Here is a 22,087-nt window from a genome sequence, read left to right on the forward strand (position 1 = left end):
AAAATTCTTAACTATCAATAAATTTTGTTTGACAAATTCTACTACCCTCCCCTTTCATTTCTGTAACAGGTTCTCCACTTTTTAGTTTTATAAAAAAAAATAGTTTATTGTCAATGTTAATGATTGCTACAGAGTTAATGAAGTGATTCACGTGTGTAAATAGTCTTTAAAGTTTCTATTTTCTTTGTAGTGTAACAAAAAGTTAGACTACAGTAAAGACAAATGACAAAAAAAATTCTAATTTCATTGAAATAAGCACATTGATATTGCATTATCAAACATCATTGTGGTATTTCAGAAATTATATCAAACTTCCTAGAGACTATAACATGTGGTGGTTTTAACAATTCTATATTGGGTTTTGTTTAAAAAATCTTGTTGGAAAATACACAGTAGAAGTGGATATTCTTCACTGAGCAAACAGTAGGATGGTGGTATTTTACTGGTTAAGTTTGCTTTACTTTATTAATAGTATGTATATTTAATAATGAAACAATTACTCTTTAAAACTCCTTCAGATAAGACTTATTCTTTTATAATGTACCTCAGTAGGCTGTTGTATTGTATCTATATTAAAAAGCAATGGCCTAATTGCTGTCAAAATAGAAAAGTACATACCTTCAAAAAACCAAAGCAAATCAGAAATAGAAAATCCCTGACCTCAAGAAAAATAAAAGAGCAGTGTACCCTCTATGAATGAAAGAACCTTCCAGTCTCTTTGGCAATATTTCAGTTAAGCTCTACACATTCTCCTCCCCAGTCTCCCCCTGACTAATCTACCTAAAAATTCCCATTAAAGTAAGTTCTTCAATTTCTGTCTAATATTTTATTGAGCCTTTGCAGGTGGCAAGCAATGGATAAAGGAGGAGATTGAACTTGTTCAGTGTTAATGGATCAAAATATGTTCTTTCAAAAGGGAAAGCTCAAAGGAACAGAATTAAATCCCATGAATATTGCATAATTTAAAAAACTTATTTAGAATCAACATATGAGCTATCATCAACAGGATAGCTCACACATGCTTCGTACAACATGATTCATTCTGCAGGCACTGGGAACTTTGGGACCAATTTTCTGTCACTTTTTTCCTGTTGTGTTAGGGGTAAATTGAGAGTGCAGTGGATAAAGAAGGCCAAAAGTCTGGAAGAAAAGTCACATTTAATACTTCAGTACTCTTTTGACATAGGAGTTGCTACTACTTGAGCTGTGAGAACTGAGCAACTTCTATTCAGTGGTATCAAAGTGGCATCTGAGTATATTTTGAGTCTTGTTTGCCTTCTAGAATTTCTACTTTGTGATTTTACCACTTTATTTCCTTTATGTAAAACGAATGTCAAGACCATTCTTGTCAAATCTGTTTTTAGTACAAAACCCACAATAGAATACTTCTGGTAAAGAAAGCAGGTATGTGGAGAAAGTACATACATATGAGGAGTTGCAACAGTATGGGAATCCCTGCCAGCTAATGGAAGTGTGTATTTTAAGTGGAATACCATTCCCAGAACAGGTTGGATCCCAGTGGAAAAGGCCTTTAGAGATGAGGAGGCAGCTAGGTAAAATAACACTTGAATTGTACTTCCCATGAAATTTTTATGTGATATGTCTGTCTTAAATCTGTTAAAGATAATGGCATGTATTGATGCAGTTGGGGGCCACAGAAAGCCCAGCCCCCTGCTGCCCCCTTCCCATACTCATTGGGAAATTTTTCCTTGGGTACTAAGGTAAGAATGAGTAAAGGGGGAAAAGGTGTAGAAGAACGGGGTTGTAACTTTTGGAGCAGTGATGAATTGCATGCCAGAAAACTGGAACAGGCTTCCTAGAGAGGTGTACAATGCCCCAAGCCTGTGAGTGTATAAGGGGCGTTTGGACAATGTCTAGTTGGACTAAATGATCCTTGTAGGTCCCTTCCATCTGGAATAGTCTGTTCTAACTCTTGTCTGATCCTGGCTCAAACATCTTCAGTGGCAAACTGGAGAGGTGTTAGGGGATACCAGCCATGCATGGAAAACAGCTTTTCATTTCAAAGTCTCCCTGTGCTTTCCTGGATGTAGAAAGCTTGTTCTGCTGTGGGGCAGTGATGCACAAGAGGTTCACAAGTCTCAGGATATAATTTTAGTCTGTTATCAGACTTTTTGTTTCTTTAAAGCTAACAGTAGGTTGTCTGTTACTGTGCAGATACTGTAACAAAGAAATATCTATGGACAGATTCTTGATGGATGTTTCAGAGATGTTTATTTCCCCAGCTACATGGCCGGGGCTCTGCCGAGGAGCTGCGGCAATCACGGACCCGAGGGTCCTTCCCGCGCAGGGAACACGCAGGAACACGCAAGGGAACACGCAACAACCGGTGGGGAACGAGGCTGCCCAGGGGCAGGGAAACGCCGTGCCTCCCCTCAGAGCCCCTCTCCCAGGGCTGCATGGCAGGGGCAATGGCCCCTGACAGTTGTCCACGTCAAAAATAAAATTTAGAACTAGAAATGGTTAAACTAGAAAAGAAAAGCTGAAATGTATGATGTAAATACCTGTTAATCTGCTTTTCAGTAGTCAACAAATGCTGTTTCCAGCTCTCTAGTTTGTAGTTAGTTCTATGTGTTTCCTTCCATTCCCTGTAATCTTCTGTTACTGGGAATAACTTGCACATATTTCCTAAATAGCATTTTATGTCTAAAGCTTTGGATGCCCACCTGCTTTCATTGAAATGAAATGCCTGTGGCAGAGAGCTAAGATAACTTGGCAGACACTTTTAGGATCAATGTCAATAAACTTTCATACTGCCAATAAACCATAAATGTTTATCGTGGCTTCACATGTAGTGGCATCACCAGATGTCTCAATGGATTGACATTGTCACTGTGTTTTCCTTTGTTTGGATGGTGATTTCACTAAAGGTTTCTAAATGGGAATCAACCAAATGTAAGTGTATAGAAAGAGAAAATGATAGGCCAAATAATAATAGCTTCAATTAATGTTAAAGCTAGCCTGTGAATTCCAGTGTTTGCATTCCATAGGGTTCTCCCTATCTATTAGGAAACAGCATAATTAAAGATTAAAATAATCCTAGTGTTTAACTACAATGTATTATTTTTTGAAAAATGAAAAAGGAAAGGTATAAGAAGAAAACATGAACAAGCAGTTACAATCTCTTACTTATGACTCTCTATGGAGATCTTTAAATGAGATTATGTATTTAGAGTACATCCTCATCTGGTGGGAGCATCATTCCCTAAATAACAAAAAGCCAAATTGTATTACTGCCCAAAGCTAAATAGTCAAATGACAGAGTTTATACAGTTGATTTTTTTCCTTTGTGTTATATTAACAGTTTAAAAATAGCTAATTCTATAAAAATCGTAATTTGTAATGTAAAAGGAGTTAGGTAAGGAGTGGTCATGAGAAAAATGAGGTAAACAACATTGCATTCCAGCAAGATCTTGTTGCTGCCCTGTTTATTAACACTTGATGGTTCATTTTGAGATTTAAATATTTTCAACAGAAAGTTCTTTGCATTAGTGGAGTGTTTCAAATTATCATAAGAAAATTAAAACTAACAATGATCTAGAAAATTCTGTATTGCTAGTGATATGGAAGCTGGTATAATCGTTTGCAAAAGTATTACTAAGATGAAAAGTTGCTTCTTGACATGTCTTTCTGCTTGTAAAGGTGAAATAGAGTGAGCATGGTGCTGAGAGCATAAGCTTGTGCAGGACAATAAAAACATACAAGTCATAAATGCTTAAAGAAAAGGGCAGAAGTGTCAACGAGGAGTTTATATTCCCTCACTTCTGGTGTTACCCTGAAGGTAAAAGATACTTCTTTAGCAGATGCAGCAGGATTATGATATAAGATGTTGTGTCACTGTGTGAACTCATCTGCTGATTTTCAAAAGTGCCCAGAGACATCCCTTCTACTGGAGTTTGTCACAGAATAGTGTCTACCCTATGCCAAGGACACTGGTAAAAGAAAAGATGTAGAATTTTCTTCTTAATGACAATTTACTGTTTAAATAATGAAACTGCATGGCTAAAATGGAGTAAATTTTTTTTGTGAACATGATTTTGGACATTTCCCAATGTTCAGCTGACAGTTCATCATCATCAAGTTACTTCTACAGTTTAACATGTGAGTCTAAAGTTGTGAGCAGCTGTAGCTCTTCTCAAATCTTCTGGTTTCAAAAGCTGTGTTCTTTGGGCATTTATTAACCGTAATCAGCCATGTGTTTTTATATCAGCACAATTATCATGTCAGGATGTAGCACTGAAATGATGCTTTACAAATTACCATTACTGTGAAATTTGGGGAAAGTTGGGGAAGAAGTATGGAGAATTCTAGAAACATGCAGGTAGGAAACAGGATGGCACATGATAAAGTCAGATGTTCACAAACATTGTAGTAGCTCTGTAGCCTTTCCCTCTCAATTATTTTCAGCTAAGATAATTAATTGTATATGTGGTATTTATTTTGTATATGTATATTTATTACATATGTATATTTATTTACCTAGGTTCCTTATTGTTGTTGGTATGTGCCTAATCTCAGAATGAAGACACTTTTAGATAGCTTTGCATGTTTTGAAATGGCAAAAGGCATAGTCTTTATCCCATACAAATCCCATCTATCTATCTATCTATCTATCTCCCATATATCAAATTGCAATAAGGCATGCACACAGGGTTTGCCAAAATTTTGCAATATTGTAGGATTTGCTTCTCTAGCTTTATTTTGAAAAAAACAAAGGTTTTATTCTTTAAAATTTTCCCAAAATCCTTTTAGGTTGAAATGAGACTCAGCAGAGGAAATACCAGCCTAGAGTTTTTGCAAAGATGCATACAATCTACAGTATGGCTGTGTAATTGAAGATGTTATGGAGCCTGTTTTATAGTATTTACACACGGATGTTTCTGTGTATCTTAAGCTATTTAGAAGGAAATCTTTTTTACATAAGCAAAACTGAATAAATATAATTAAATTGAACTTAACAGAGTTAATACATTTTGTCTATTCCATAGGCAATTCTTTGTTGATGTCTTTAAAATTGCAGCATACTGTTAGATTTTTTTGTTTGGACATTTAATATTTTTCTTTCAGTTAAGTGATACCAGCTGCATCCAACAGCCCTTTACTATTTTACCAGCTAAGACAAAATGGAACAATGCAAACTTTCATATTCTCTTATTTGACCTGGAAAAACTTGAAGAACTTCTGTCATCTCAACTCAATGGATTAAAATCATCGAAATCATTCCATAACCAATACACTCTAGAAAGAGCTAAAAGTACTACTGAGAAAAGGTCACTGACATTAAAAAGAAATAAAACTGCTGCCTTCGTACCTCAAGCAGATGGGCAGGCAGAGACTCTTTGTTCAGACCAAGTTCATAGGGATAATAATGCAGCCAGGCCTGCGGAAGAAAGTGGTGGCATGAAAAGACGGAAAAAAATGAAGAGTTCAAGAAAGATCAGAATGCAGCCATCAGGAGACATTGATGTGAGCGTCACCCCTGATACAGCTAAACTGCTTTTGTCATGTCTCCTACCATGGGGTGTAGATAAAGAAGTAGACAATCTCTGTGTGAGACACTTGGATATCCTGAGGCTTCAGTGTCCTGTTTCTTTTGGACTTGTGTCAGATGAAAGCCACCTATCGCTAATGTTGCCAGGATGGAAGTGTACTGATTGTGGTGTGCTAGGACAACATGAAGTTTTCAACTTGTTTTCAAAAAGAGTCCTTGATTTATCAAAAAAATACCTTGCTGCAACTGAAGGACAATCTGCAAAGAAGGATGGACCTGAGAATAATGATTATGGAATAATGGATTTGGAAACAGTATTTTCCTTATTTAGCAGAATAGCTTTAATCAACAGGATAATTAACACACCTTCAGCAGTTACAGATGAAATTGAAAGGTAAGAACTTCTTCATTATGAGTCTTCTCTTCCTTTATAATGGTTAAAAAATGAAAAATAGAACAAACTTTTCTTAAATGTGTACTTTTTCAATTGAGCTTATATTTTTTCTCTAGAGCTTTGTGACAGATGTTCTTTGAAGAAAAGGAGATCAGGATAAAATTATCTTTACATTTCTGTTCAGCAGATGAAAACTGATGCAAGAATTTTTTTCATTAGAACTTGAATTATCCAGCTTCACACCCAGTTTTTCCAGAGATCACTCTTTTTCTTGCAGTTCAAACTAAGTAGAATAATGAGGTCTCTTTAGGCACATTGTGAGATGTGCGTTAAGGACATCTGTGCTGTTTAAACTTCCACTCCCTATAAGCAATATACTTCCTTTGCCATGGAACCCTTGGCTTCACAGATAAATAAAACATAAGAGACAAGAATAGTCTGTCCTAGTTGTACTGTCTGGAGTACAATGCCCCCAGTAATGATGGCAGCTACTGGGAGTGAATGCCTCATCGGCCCTTGTGTTGTGAGAATCATCCCAAATAGCATTTATGTTACTCAAAACAAATTTATTGACTAAATGCTTTTTCAGCATTAAAAGGAAAATAACATGCTCAACAGTATTTGACCAAGCCAAATAGAGCATGCTAATCAGGCAATGGATATTGTCCATGGATTTTTTTGTTGTTTGGCAAACGTAGGTTGGTCTGTATTTAGTTTTTTAGGGACAATTAACTTCAGTGTTGGTGATGCTGTGGCCCCAAGGCAAGAAGGGGGAACAGAAAATACTGATCTTGCTGCAAATATCTGCATCTCCCACAAAGCTCTAGGCACTCAGCATCTCTCAAGACACGTGCACCATCCCACAGGCCAAATGCACGTCTCAGTTACTTTTGCTGTTAATCGTGTTGCCTATTGGTCCATATTCAACACAAGCTCTTTCATGAAAGCTTGTTTCAGGATTCCGGCTTGAACATGAATTCCTTTCCATGCAAAAAAGTACTTTATGTTTGCATTGTGTATTCCAGCACTCTTTTTGAAAGACTTTGTGTAATTGAAATTAATCAGGGTACCAGAATCAAACATTTTTCCCAGACATGCACATCCTGGCTTTGGAACATACATCCTGTAAAATTATAAATATTAAAGTTGCTGCAAGGAAAAAAATGTCTTTTTTTTTTTTTTTTTCCCCCCAAAACAATGCTATATCATTTTAAGTTTTCTCTAGGATACATAAAGGCATAAACCCTATATAACACCTTTAGCAAATGTTATTTTGGTGAGTTTTCCTTCTAAAAGTACAGTAGCAGCCAAACCTCTTTGGACAGTTGCTTTAGCCAAAACTACAGTATGCTCAAGGGAAAAGAAAGCTACATATTGAATTCTAATCCACCACAGTATTTGCAGAAGTAGTTAGTAGCACAGCTCTCACAGCTTGCAAGGGTTCTGGTGTTTGTCTATGTTGATTTTTTGCAACTTGATGCAGCCTGTGAAAATAAAGGAACCTGCAGCAAAATATGTCGGATCATAAAAGTGGGACAGAAACAGGAAGAATCTGGGAAGAAAAGATCTTCAAAGAATTTTTCTGCTGCTTTTTGACATTTGTGTGTCTAACTTAAAGCTCTCAAGCTGCAAGCTTTCAGAGTTGTTTGGTATTGTAAAGTCTTTTGAAATATTATGACTCACTGTTTATTGTAGTGAATTTGAAAGGCAAATATGTTATTTTTAAGTGACACATAAATGTAGCTTTTGCCAGGTCACTATAGCAATATATTTAAAAGAAATAGTTTAAAATTGTGCAGGGGTTTGGAATGGTTTTTTTACTTTCTTTCTCTGCCATCTATATTGTTTGTTTTCAAGGGTTGGGTTGCTGAGTTAGTGACTCAGAGCAAATATATGTACACACTAGTCTCCTAAATTGTAGCCATCTACTGAAATTCCAAGTATTGTAATGATACTCTGAATTATTTAGCACTGTGGGGGGAAAAAAAAAGGAAACCTATAAAAAAGACTTTTAGTTTCCCTTGAACTTTTGTCCTATGTGTTAGAAAAAAAACCCAGGCAAGTTCTTTTGTGAAAATGATAGCTTAATTCAGTTCCTTACATATGAATTTATTTCTTTATTGAAAAATAAAACTTCACCTTTGGCTCAAAGCCTGTTAGGCTTAAATTCCTGCATTTGGATGGTATTTTTCAGTATTTGTGTATATGTGAATATATCAGTGCCAAGTTGTAGGCAAAAGAACGCAAGCAGCTTCCTCTGAGGAGAAACTAAATTGTGGTTGATAGTAACTGATAGCAGAGTACCTACTGTAAAAAAACCCCAACCCTACCTTAATACATAAGATTTTTTGTATCTGTGTTCAGGTTTTGCAATAGTTTCATATTCTTTTAGTCCACAGAAATCAGAATCTGTACATGACAAAGGGCGAAATGTAGAAACAGTAACACTTTCATGCCCCAGTTTTTATGGAGACTTACCAAGCAGTAAGTATGTGAAGTGGCAGTATTTACTTCTAAGTGTTATGCTTTTGCATGCTTTTTGTTGCTAAAATATAGAATTTAATTTCAATAATGATAAAAAAATAGTGCTCTTTGTGCAGTCCAGTCTGCAAACATAAACTGAATTCTTATGTTTTCTTCTGTAAATATCACAAAAAACATGTAAACAAATTGTTAACTGGAATCAATAATATTTTTCCTGTCATGACAAGACATTTAGCTGAGTTTCTAAAGACACTTTCTAGCAATCTGAAAAACAAAAATGTAATAAGACAAACACTGCCCTCTCCCCCCTCCTTCATCTCCCTCATCACCATTACGTGCCCACCCAATAATATACGGCCCTCCAAGCAAACTGTTGCCTTAGTAATGCAAGAGCCATCCTGACTGTTCAATAATGCCTTTAGACTTTTGGCTTAGGGCAGAATAAAGTGATCTGTTCCCGTTAATGTCCCACAGGCCATTGTTCGTCAGTCTTGGCTTTGCAAGCCAGCCTTGGTTTGTTTACAGTACATAACTAACCAAAGAATGTTTAAATAAAAGCCTAAACAGAATATGGACACTTGTCAGTACACATTACCTGAAAAATACAGTGTTCTTCTTACAGAATAAGCCATGTGTAGACTGAAAACACAACTTCTTTTACATCAAATCCCTGTGCTGTGTAGGTAAACCTTAATATCCCCATCAAAACCAGTTACCTTTCCTTCTCCAAGTCTAATACGCACCGTAACTGTAGAACTTGCAATGACAGCAGAAATGTCCATTGGAAAAAAGAGATGGAACATAAGATCAAGTGACAATAGAAAATAAGTAGGGGAAAGGCATGGAGATGGTGTAGAGGTGACTAAAATGTTCATTAACATAAAAATAGATTTTCTGAGCGACCTAAAAATTCTAGGGTAACATAACTCATATGCCATCCTAGTTCATACAGTTGTTCAGATTTGCAAATTAAAATCTCCTCTGAGATTTGCAGATCTCAGAGGTTCTAGGAACAACCTGTTCTTTAGCATCAAGGACTTGCTGGACACCAGAACAGGGAATGCATAGTTAAGTAGTCCAAACCAGATAATATTCTTAATATCTTTAGAAAATCGTGATGAAAGAATACTCTATGGGATATCAGTTCTGTTAAAAAAAAAAAAAAAAGAAAAACCAACAAAATAACCCCCCCAAAAAAAGCAGGAGAAAAAAAGAAAGCAAAAACAAAGCAAAACAAACAAAAGAACCCCCAAAACCAGCCAAAAAACCCCAACACTAATTTAATTTCAGATGTGAATAAATGTTAAAGCAATTGGTTGTCTGAACACTTTGTGCTGATTGCATCAGATGAGAGCATGTTCTAAGAAATAACATTTTTTCAGATCTTTTCACGTATGTTGCTGAAATGAAAATTTTAAAATGTTAAAATATTTTTCTGTTTCTGTGCTTCTCTGTCTATTTCAGTTCATAAGCTATATATGTATTTTCAGGTAAGAGTAGATGTCATTCCCCAGGCTTTGGGAGCATTTCATTGCTGAAGCTCATTTGCTGTTGGAACGAGCAATCTGTAAAGGTAGGAAATAGCCTGTGTCAGATGTAGCAATGTAACCCTTAAGTATCTTTTGCTGTAATTTAGTATTTGGAATCAGTAATGTGACCTAATAGTTATAATTTGTGGGGAAACCATTGCCTAAGTCCTGCCATTCAGGTCTGTGGAAAGCAGATTAGTATTACAGTATGAAGTATGCTACTCATGAAACTGTTTTGCTTTTAAGTACATGTTTAGATGTGACAAAGTAACTCTCCTGCTAGTCTTTCACCTCTTGATCATAGCATTTATTTAAGAAATGAGTTATCTCTTCTCTAACAACTACATGTAACTTATATCAAAAATGCCATTTTACGCTCCAGGAAAACAAAAGGCCAAAATAGGGGCAGTGTCTATGCTAATGCATTATTATAGAAGAAAAAGAAAATGTCAAGTCCTTAATTATTACACTACTCTTTAAGATTGACTTGCAAATCATGTAATTATGGGTTCTTCAGGTCAGATGATGCCCATCCCTATTGTTAGTGCAGAATCTGAAGTCTTGAGAGATAAATAACTGTTTGAGAGTTGACAAGCAGCAGTGAAACAATCTGAGCAGTAAAATCTAGAGACCATGTTTCATTTTGGAAATATGCATTTAAATAAAGTTATGTAGTTGTTTGAGTGAGTTAATATTCAGGGATACAAAACTTAAAATGTTATACTCTGACCACAATGGATTTTATTCCAGAAAGGGGAAATACCTGTTACAAATCTAGTTTATGGTAATGCATTTGAAATTGAATGCAACTCTGTGCTACTTCAAATGCAAATACTTTCCAGAGCTGAGTTTTGCAAGGGTGGTGCAGTAATAATTCCCTGTTCTGTTAGACAAAAATGGTTTCTGCAAATATTCCCATTCAATTGATTCCAGCATTTCATCTTGAGCTTATCAGTTGTTTATTATATCCCTATTGTCTGCAGGTCTTCCATATTGTTTCTGAATTATTCTTCTCTCCCCTTTCTCTTACAGTAAGAGGTTTTTTTTCTTTTTTTTCAAACCTCAGTAGCTACAATTGTCACGTGGAATGCATATCATCTCTTGCTGACGTGGTCAGCCACTGAAACTCTTTAGAGAGTAGTTCATATATTCATAAAAATTGTGCTCGTAGCATAACTGGTTATGTGAGATTAAGGTATTTATATTTTGGAGTGTATTTAGCACCTGATCAGTGTATACAGCGATACTGGTCTCATCTAGCACAGGAGGTTAGTGTGCTGGAAGGTATAGAATAAGCTGCCTCACACTTTTTCACTTAAAAAAGACTTTAAAACACTGAAATTGTCAGGTACTGCAAATATGCTCTCAATGCTTCTCAAATTTTAACATTATTCAGGTACAGCATTGTAGCTGCAATAAGCTTTGTTAACCCACTTAGTAGTGCCGATTTTGGATTGATGACCACCAAAGTGCTATAAAACTTGTAAGATTCAAAAAAACAAGATGTTGGCAATAGGTACGATATTTAGTGACCAGTGGTTTATACAAAATTACAGTTTTTGTTGACAATAGCATGGTTTTGTTAAAACTTTGTTTATGCAATCACAGTTTAATGGCCAGTTTATCAATCCTGAGCAGACTGACCAAGCACTCAAGTACATTTACCAAAAACATCACTTGTTACGCTGTTTTAAAAACTTCTAGTATTGTGATCTTCAGTGAAGGATGCTGGCTCTCAGGCATGACCCAAAGGAGTTACCAATTACTGATTGATTCCTCATCTCCTTACAGCACTGTAACAGATTCTGTGCAAACAAAGAAGCTGAAAAAACCTGCTGCAAATGTTTTATCAGGGATCTGCTGACTTGTTGAAGGCTGTAGGGAGGTCTTTTTCTGAATGAAATTTTTAAAATGTGTGTATTTAAAAAATATTTTTAAATTTTGTTTTCCCAGATGACTTGAAAGGAAAGGTCATCTTCATCTGTTTTGCTGTTCTTTCTGATAAAATATAGCTGCTTCTTGCCATACTCCCATCCCACCCAGAAATTACTTGTGTGTTCGTCTTTTCAGATAGATATATGAAGAAAAAGAAACACTTCCATAGAAGTATCTAGACAACTGTCCTGACAATTACTGTGCTGAATTAGAGGAAAGCACACTGGATAATTCAAGCTGATGTTTTGATCTGTATTTTTTGCTCTGTGATGTGACTGTGTTATGGAGGCACCTGGGGGGCAGTTTCTGCAAGTCTCAGACCTGTAGAGGTTATGGCCTGAGCAATAACCAGGAGTGATATCTATTGACTCCTCTCCTTAAACCCACTCATTAGAAAGAGAATAGTAATCCTTGGAAGTAACTGATGAAGTGTAGAAAAGAAAGCCAGGATAACTTAGTGTAGATGTAACAGTTCAACTTACCTCAACTTCTGTTCGCTTGTCTTTTTGAATTATTCTGTATTATTGCTGCTTCAGAGTCAAGCAATTACCTTTCACTTTTAATATCAGTATTTAGAGGTTGACATATGCTATTTATACTTTCCCAGTCAAAGAAGCCGCATAATTTCTGTCACATTTAACAATCCCAACTAAAAAACACAATGTATTTTCAACAGCAATTACAATTATAGGGAAAAAAATGAAAGCATATGTAGTAAATAAGGTAGCCAATTGATATGCAGAAGGGCAGTAAAGATAAGTGGAAATGATCAAAGAAAATGAAAGGTGCTCATGTAGATTTGTTATGTGTTAGAAACAGGAAAAACTGCTGGGGAGTGTTAAACTTGGTGATAATGATAGATATAAATTTTGGGGTTAAGATTCAGCGAGAAGATAAAACTAAATGTGAAACCTCACCAAACACTGTGGAAATGCAGATTCAAGAAAGACACAGAAATAACATGCAGAGACATCTACAGGTGCTTCTACAGTAATATTACATTGTGCCATTTGTTGCACAATGGCACAATTTTTTGCTTTAAGATGTTAGAGGAAATTATTACAAATGCTGCCTGACTGGCATACATGGGAGTGATACAGGTAAAGAGCATCTGATCCAGATTAGTGACAGGTTCTTAGAAGATTTCTTTTGTGTACTTGTGTAAGAATTGTTTTGTCAAAAATTTCCCCAGGACAATGAAAACATGTCCATGTTTCCTTCTCTTTCTTAATTATTTTATTGTAGTTATATTGGAAGAGTCTGCAGCAAAGTCAGGATCTGTAATCCCCAAAGCTCAGGGTTGTATAGATGTGAGGAATTGGAAACTGCCCTTGGTTTCCCCTGTAAAATAAAGTTCTGTTATAACAAGATGAAGGTTTGTGCTATGTTGAATAACATAGGGCCTGGGTTCACTTGCAGTGAACTTTTACATTGTGGACCTGACTATAGTATATTTGTCTATGGTAAAGGATTTTGTCACAAAGGACACCCACAGCCTTTGTTCCATGTAAAGATTTGAATTTACAAGGGCAGTTAGAGATTTTGAGGACAGGTACTTGATTAGTGAGTTCAAACAATCTCTCTTCCATGCAGTTTGAGGGATCCTGCATATCAGCTTCAATTCATAAGAAACTTTTACGTGCTTTATAAGTGCCTTACATCTTTAAATGTTCTTTGTTCTCCTGGGACTTCTTTGCTAAAGAGAAGGAAAGTATTAACTCTATCATACAGCCTCCACACTGCATTTTCCTAATGCCCACATGTGGTGCTACTGCAAGTGCCATTTACAGGCTGCTCAGGACTCCAGCAGATGTTCTTTTGCATAAGACGAGATTGAGGTGATATTTCTCTTTGTGTTAAAAAAAAAATGGGGTGTTATGTTTGAGCTAGAGGATAAGAGCATCACCACTAATAAAACATACTTGAATTTTATCAGAGAGATTAGATGGCAGGAATTCTAAAAAATTCAAAACACAAGGTCATTATTCAGTCTATCAAGCAATTTTTCACACATCAGGAAAAAAAAATGAAGATACTTCGTATTAGCTGTTATCACCTTATGCTTTACTAATATATATTGTTAGTAATTGTTTATCCTTGAAATCAAGGAGGCAGTAGGTGACTGATTGTAGATTTGGCATTAAAGAAAATGAATGTTTATTGGGAAGCAGTCCTGACTGACAACTTACAGCATTTTATTGCTATCTAGTTAACCTTTTGTTCTCAGTGTATGTAGAGACACATGGTTATCACTGTCTGAAAGATTTATTAATGTGTCGACTTTCTAATGACATTCACCAGGACAGTCTCAAGATTTTGTGCTAGTTGGTTAAAATTGTCAAATACTTAGATAAATAATTGAGATACTGATATCATCCAGTAATAATTTGCATTTATGACAGATTATTGAGGCAATGCAAGCAGTGCTGCTGGCAGAAGTTCAAAGGACTGTTAATCCCTTGAGAAAGACGACAATTTGCAGAGAGCCATTGGCCATAGTAGAGAATGGAAATGGTAAGTTTTGGACACTGCCAAAGACTGAGGAGAGGGATTTGCAATACATTAAAAATCATAGAGTGGTTTGGATTGGAAAGGATCTTAAAAATCATCTCATTCCAATCTCCTTCCACTTGACCAGGGTGCTTAAGGCTTTGTCCAGCCTGGCCTTGAACACTCCCAGGGATGGGCCATCCGCAACTTCAGGCAACCTGTTCCAGTGCCTCACCACCTTTACAATAAAGAATTTCTTTCTTATATTTAAGCTAAATCTATCCTCTTTCACTTTAAATACATTACCCCTTGTCCTATCACTACATGACCTTGTAAAACATCCCTCTCAGAAAATTTTCTTTGCCTTGTAGGTGGAAAATTTATTGGTATATTATTTTAACAGAACTTCTTCTAGTAATCGGAATTTGCTAAAGAGAAGGAAAGTATTAACTCTATCATACAGCCTCCACACTGCATTTTCCTAATGCCCACGTGTGGTGCTGCTGCAAATGCCATTTACAGGCTGCTCAGGACTCAAGGAATATTTCACAATGTCTTATTTCTTTGTGAAACAGGCCGAATGGCCTATTTCTAACCTTATCAGGCTATGAGTTTTCTCTTATCATTCTCAAGGAGTTAAAGGACTTTCACACTCTCTTGTCACCTCTGAATACTAAAGAAGAAAAGGTAAAGTTTCTTTGGTTGTATAATAGTTGTGGTATTTGCAAATAAAAGAAGCACTGTGTTTGAAATAGAATCAATAAATCATATTGGAAAGAAGTTTTACAAATTTATCTTTCCAGTGACATCAGACCTTACACAGCACTAAAAATTAATTGCTTAAATTTTATAACTTCATAATGTAATACAGAATATTTTATTTTTCTTTTAGAAATAACCTCCCTGCAAGGAGATATCAAATGCATTTTACAATTAGATCATTTCATTTTACAAGAAGCCTACTCTTTGCAACTTTACAATGGTGCTAATGTTTATGGTAAAAAAGATTGAACCTGAATTTATGTTATGAAGTTATACTCCTTTTTTTTTTTTTTTTTTTTAGCCCATTAGCTGAGTCTTAAAATTAAGTGACCTAAATTTTAGATCCAATCTTATTAGTGAGCCTTCACTTGGGAAACTAATTTATTATCTCATTGAGTGTGTGTGTCTGTCATGAAAATTTGTTACCAATATCCTTGTTCCAGCATACTAAAAATGATCACTGATACTTGCCTCAGGCCACACTACAAAGTGGTGTCTCTATAATTTTGGAATACAAAACACTTTCAATAATTGTCATATATGGGTTTATACTTCACTTACATTGAAGGTTGTTTTGAATCATTTTGTTTATGTGGTTTGGCACAAGATGCATTGTTACTAAAACAGCCCCAGCTGTAAAGTTCATGTATAGATTTAATTTCCAATTTCCTGAATTTTCAGGGTGTATTTCAAGGTAGTGTTTTGACAGAGATTTACAGCTAGAATGAAACTAACTGGAAGTTGCAAATGCAGGTATCTCCAAACTCCAGATGTGTTTAGGTCTTTGGGTTTATTTTAAAGCCTTCTATACTAGATTAAAAACCATTTATGTTATGTATGAAGTGCTGGGATGATTCTATGATTCTAGTAGTGAATTGATGTTTAATTCTAATGAAGTCTCAAAAAAGTTATGAATGCAGGGAAGTTACTTCCACTCTGTGAAAGAGGGATTTGTCTGTTTGTATGTCTAATAACAGATGATTTTTACTGTCATTTTGTTCTTAACCTGATTATTTGATGGTTATTCAAAAAACAACTAGAAAATTGCTTTGCTAGAAGGAGAACAATATGCATAAGCATTTGTACTGGCTATGATTTTCTTTCATACTTCATGATCTGAACTACATAAATCATGCTGTAAACAAAAGTGGAATTTTTTTACATAATGAGAATTTAGTGTAGTCTGAAAGAGGCAGAAAACATAGAGAATGATTGGAAAAGGGTTTTGCATGGTGAGTATTTAATATTATATTAGATTTCTTTTTGTTCTCATTTCCATTCATGTTTGTTGAATTATTTGTCACAGTATGTAAATAGCTGCTGTGGTTTTGTAGTACGTATTGCAAAACTTGATGAGTTCGTAGAGAATTGAAAAAATCTCTTTGTGATTTCTAATATGTGAAAGAGTATAACTATTTGTGGCTTGTAATGATATGCAGAATATTAAAAACCCATGCAGGAGTAGGTCCACAACCAGTGTAATTGTTAAGACAAGTAATTATGTCTGTGTTTAGTAATTTCTCGGATAGGTATGTCATCCTGTATTTTATTAAATACTCTGTAGTTATAGGTTGTGCAGTATTTGGCATCTTGTGCAATATCAAGGTAAAGGTTAAATATTGTTTCAAGTTATAAGTCATAATTCAAGACTGGGTTTGTACCCTCTGATCGAAAGTAAAAGTATCTGAATTTTGGCTCCCATCATGATTGCATTGTATTTCATTTTTCTTTAATTGGAATTGATAGATTAGATCTGGAGATGTTTAATCTTACTTAACAAATTTCCATTGAAGTCAACAGAATTTTTTCTTAAAAAGTCAAACTTTCAGGATTTGGCATTCCATTTGATTCTTTAAAGTTTATAGTATATTATATAATTGGTTTGGAGTTTTTTTTGTCAGAAAGCTCCTTACTCCTGTAGAGCTCCTTCATCCTTACTTTGTGGTTAGGGGTGATCAGATGTAGGCAACAGCTTCGCTTGATGAATAATTTAGAATGCTGTATTTTTCTGTGGTTCCATACAGACAGAATTGCTTATTTGAATAAAAAGACCTCAAACAAACAGAAAAAAAACCACAACAAAACCAAAAGAAAAAACCCAAGTCACCCAACCCATATTTTTCCAGAAACTAAGATAAAGACTTAAAAGAAACCCCAACAAACTATGTATGCAAAGCAAGCCAGAGAAAGGGTTAACTCTGTTCTGTTCTAGTACATTCTTCCATTGTTGCTAAAAGGAAATATAAATGCAAACTGCTGCAATTTCTTTGTTAATGTCAGAGATAATAATTTTGGACCTGTTCCAAACATATTGATAGCAATCTTACTATTGATTTCTGCAGCATTTTCTTCAGTTCTTTAAAGAAGCTTAGGTTTTCCCTAACTTTTCTGACATTCGTCATAATTCTGAAAAAGGATGTTGGACTTTATCCCTTCTTGCCTGTTTCTGCACAGCAATAATCTCAGGTTAATAGTACCATTTAACAGGTTGTCAGTGTGGTCTTGTTTTCCACTCTCATGTGACCCAGAGGCAGTGATTCTCAGGTCTTGAAAGTTTATTTATCTACTTTTATATCCAGTTAGCATAAAACTAAGAGGAATTTTGCTGGCATTCATTTTTCATTTGTAGTGTTTGATCTTATGGCATACATACCTAGTCCATACCCAGTCATGTGCAGAGCTCCTTTGATCAGAGGAAGTGGGGGGGTAATACCACTGTTGTCATAGCCCACTGATGGGACACAAAAATACTGGATATTCCCTCCTGTAGTAGATTTGAACCTGTATCTTTCTCAGTGGTGACTCATTGCTTATCCTCAAGGCACTCAGCAGTGAGCCATCTACAGAAATTCTTTCCTTTTCCATGGAAATCTCAAAATATTTGCAAGGATAAGAGCTAGGAATGAGATTGTCTCACCCCCAGGTGCATTTTGTGTGTGATCAGGACTGTGATCTCCCAATAGCTACTGCACTGAAGCAGTTTCCCATGTCCCATCCTTTGATGCCTATTTCTTCTAATGCATGGGGAGCCAAAAAATTCTTATCTGAAACAGCATTCCAGTTCTTCTGGAATTGTGTGCCTCCGTTTTTTGTAAAATGGGAAGAACTGGATTTATTTACCTTTTAAGAAACTTGTGGGGATAAATGTGTTTAAGAACTTAATACTCAGATAATAAATTGAGGAAACGGTGCATGTGATATCCCAGAAATGCGAAAAACTGGAAAAGTGAAAGGACAGCCAAGTACAGGCTTTATTCCTAAATACAGAACAATACCTTAACTGCCTCCTATATTTGTGAAAAAATTAAATGTGAAAAATTGCAACACTAAGACTGGTTTGCAATAAATTCTGGCTTGCACTAAAAAATTCCTAGTTTAAGCAACTGCTAATGATTCAAGCTTTTAAGTATATTTGAAAGCTATTAGCTATAACCTCATCTTTTGTATGTGGTTTTGGAGCCCTTTAAACTATTCAATTAAATAAATTGGTTCTTGCAGGAAAAAAGCTTCTGCTGATAAATACCAGAGTGAAATTAATGGTGGCAATTGAATTCCATGGGTTAGTGTAAAGAATTGTCAAAGACTTATCTAGAATATAACAATATGTTTTGTTAAAATGAGGAATCCGTTCACTAATGGTAAATCAGTGAAAGGCGGGCTGTAACAGCTCCTGTTCACTAGAGAGGAATAGTGACCTGCAGCACGGGGCTTTAAACCCTTCTATTGTCAGGGTTTCAGAAATCTGTCCAGTTGCAGACAACTTTTTTATGTCAGCTCTTAGGAAATAATTCTGTGTCTGTCTTTCTATATAGCAAATGAAACTCCTTGCCTGCCTGCTAAGTCTGAAGGTTTTGTCAAGGAAGTGCAGCTCTTTAAAGAGAAGGTTTGTTTTGTCTCAGATATTTTCTTTCACGTTGTCATCTTGTTACAACCTACTGCCTTTTTGTATTAGTCCAGAGATACATTCTGGCTCTGTATTTAAACAAACAAAAACCCAAGAGACAATCCTGACTTGGAGCGTTAGCCCATTCGGATCACTGATACCAACAGAGGTCACACAAGATGAAAACTTTTGTTGCTGGTGGGGAAATAAACTTTTTGGGATGTAAATGCATTGGCACTCTTTTTTACTACAAACACATTAATATAATTTATATTGTTTGTGTTCTGGTGAAATACTAAATGCCCAGAAATTCCAGCAGAGTCTGAGGATCAGTTTCTGGTCTAACACTTTACATTCTGATAAACATGCATCCGTCCTCATATCCTTACATCACCCTTACTATGTTTCAAGTTTGGATTTGGGCTGGTGATGTATGTAATATATTCAATCTTTGAACTGCTTACCCTGCTGGGGCTGGGTTCCATATCCAGCATGAATCCAGTAATCAAACACAATCTAGAAAAAGGTGTCCAGGCGAAATATGTTGGAGTCCTAGAAATGCACGTAACCAGAAAATGAAAGCTATCAGTGCAGCTCTAGGGAAATTCCTCTTCTCTTGTGAATTGACTGCTTGTATGATCAGGGATTGTTGGCAAGGGGCGAGGGGGTAACGGGGCACGCAACAATAAACTCAGGGGAGGATTTCTAATAAACAAAAGGCTAAAGAGAAGAGGAGAATGCAACACAAAGGAACCAGGGTTAAAAAGAAAAAATAGGAATATGGAGAAGAAAAAGATTATAATAGATGCACGGCAGTGTGAACATGTCTAAAACTATGCCAGGTTTCCAGTGGAAATCATGTCCGGGAAACTGGTTGCTGGTTTTAAAAAATGGAAGAATATAATTTGATCCCATTTCTGATATGACAGAGGTTATTGAGATTAACTGGAATGAGGAATGAGCAAATTTTCACACTGTGCATTATTTTGGATCAAAAGAACTTGAGAAAAGAGACTATTAAATGTACAAGCAGTTATGAATCCATGTACCCTAACAGCATGGGTTTCAAAGAGCATAAGAGAAAATGTTCCTTTTTTACCACATTCAAATCACTTCAAAAATGAAAAGACAATTCAGTTGTCCATATGAAAATCAAAGCCAATAAACATCTTTCATTATGACAGATGTCCAGAAGGAAAGCAAGTGAGGTGTTTGTGTTAGGTTTTTATAATCTCTTTGCTAAACTCACAAATTTTTCTTTTTTTTTTTAATATGCTGATATTTGAAGAAACCCAAGGTGCTTTCTCCTATGTTTCAAGATTTTATTGCTTTGGAGGAACTAAATTGCTTAGGAAAAAGTGCAACAGGACACCTACTAATCATGACATTACATTTGCATGAACCCACAGTAAATTCTTTTCAAGAGCATTTCTGTTATCTGGTTAGGTCAAACTAGAGTCCTGTTCAAAAAAGTTGAAATCTCAGTAAGGTCACCATTGTCATGAGATAAGCACAGGTTTGGGTCAATATGACTGAGAATGCTGACATGAAGAAATCTTTACACTTCAGGAATTCTTTTCATTGCTGGGTCCTCCAAAATGGATAAACTAAAATGTCCTTCTGAGCCTCACAGTGCCTGTGATTAAAACTTGTAGTATTTCAAATGAAATTCATCAAAACTGTCCCTCTTCCTAGGTAGTCCCCCTAAAGTATTCCCAAGCTTTAGTGTTAGAGCAACATCTGAACCAAACACTATAATCATATCTTCTTGCAGTTTGTACTTTCCAGCTGTTTCGACTTCTGGTTCCAGATGTCTTCCTATCTGGCATCTCTCACATTTTTCCAGTGTAACCCTCTTCCAGAGTTACATGTTCCATCATCCATCTGGATTTCTTCCAGCCCATTTTATTCCTTTACATTCCCATCTTTGACTTCCTCTATTTACCAAGAAATAAGAATGTTAAATATTATCTCCAAAATGAAATTTCTTTTCTCTTTCCAGTCTGTTCTTCTTATTAGTGCAAAAATTTCATCCAGTAAAACCAAGTTTTTTGTATGGAACTGATATTTTGTGCTCTTGGGCAAGTTCATATATGTAACAATTCATTAAACTATTAGACATAAGGTCATTTTAAAAAATTCTGTGTCAGGCCATTTTTGTGTGTATGCATTTGGAATAAGCAGTGTAAGAATTGTATAATAAACATTTCATCACTATTAATGAGAATTAGATTAATCCGTAATCTCATTTTAGACTGAGAAACAGCAAACCAATTAATCTAGCATTTATTTGATGAATGGACTTTGAGGGTAACCTGGTGACAGCAGTAGCTTTCCTCTGTACGGAATATGCATTAAAAATGAGTGTATTGTATCCTAGTTTCATATTACAAATATTTCCAGTAAAAGAAGACAAATCAATGTTATATTTTAGCATCCAACTTGCAGTTTACCTATACCACTGTATCATGCCCTATATATCTAATTAAAACTGTAGTTTGATCCAGTAGTCTTTAATATTAGTGGTCAAGTACTAAAGGAAGTAAGCTTAAAGACTCATTCTAGAACTACAGCTTATTTCATTCCATGCATCCTATATTTTACCAGAGGACTCCTTAATGTAGCAGAAATCAGATTTGGTGTGTATTTTTACAGAAAATCAAATTCTACAGGCGCCATCTCAGACTCCTACAAAACATTAGGAAAGATAGGATTCACTGGTCAAGGAGGCATAAAGATCACATAGATCCTAAATTCAAATGCACAATAAACTTTTGTTAATTTTGGTTGCTCTGTGGTTTTTTCAGTGTTTACTGAATACAAAGAATCTCTAATGCTTTAGTTAGATCTTTAAAGGTAAACACTTTGGGGAGGGAGGAGCTGTTAACACAGAGATGTAATGTTCTCACTGGTTCATTTTTAGTCTCTTCTGTTTATTTGGAAGGTCACTTAGTGAGGCAGAGTGCAACACTAATCTTACAAAGATTTCAAGGCTGGTTCTGACTTAGAGCTTCCACATATTAAGTGAAGGGACTGCAAATACTCTTACTTACTTAGTCTGCTCTGTCTTCTACTGGTTTTTGTTTTGTTTGGGGTTTTTT

The 22,087-nt window shown here is 35.6% G+C and overlaps 1 protein-coding gene across 9 annotated transcripts in view; it reads left to right on the forward strand.

Annotated features, from left to right (window-relative positions):
* WDR72 (WD repeat domain 72) overlaps positions 1-22,087 on the forward strand; it is a 103,979-nt gene that overhangs the window by 47,316 nt on the left and 34,576 nt on the right. For 6 of the 9 annotated variants that reach the window (XM_048318201.1, XM_048318203.1, XM_048318202.1 and 3 more), the window contains 4 exons: positions 5,086-5,903; positions 8,296-8,387; positions 9,878-9,960; positions 14,254-14,365. In XM_048318201.1, coding sequence (XP_048174158.1) covers positions 5,086-5,903; positions 8,296-8,387; positions 9,878-9,960; positions 14,254-14,365 — 1,105 coding nt within the window. The remainder of the gene's footprint in view (positions 1-5,085; positions 5,904-8,295; positions 8,388-9,877; positions 9,961-14,253; positions 14,366-22,087) is intronic. The other 3 variants (XM_048318206.1, XM_048318204.1, XM_048318205.1) reach the window with 1 other exon arrangement.

Source organism: Corvus hawaiiensis, chromosome 13 (genome assembly GCF_020740725.1).
Source record: "Corvus hawaiiensis isolate bCorHaw1 chromosome 13, bCorHaw1.pri.cur, whole genome shotgun sequence".
In the NCBI taxonomy this organism is placed as follows: Eukaryota; Metazoa; Chordata; class Aves; order Passeriformes; family Corvidae; genus Corvus; species Corvus hawaiiensis.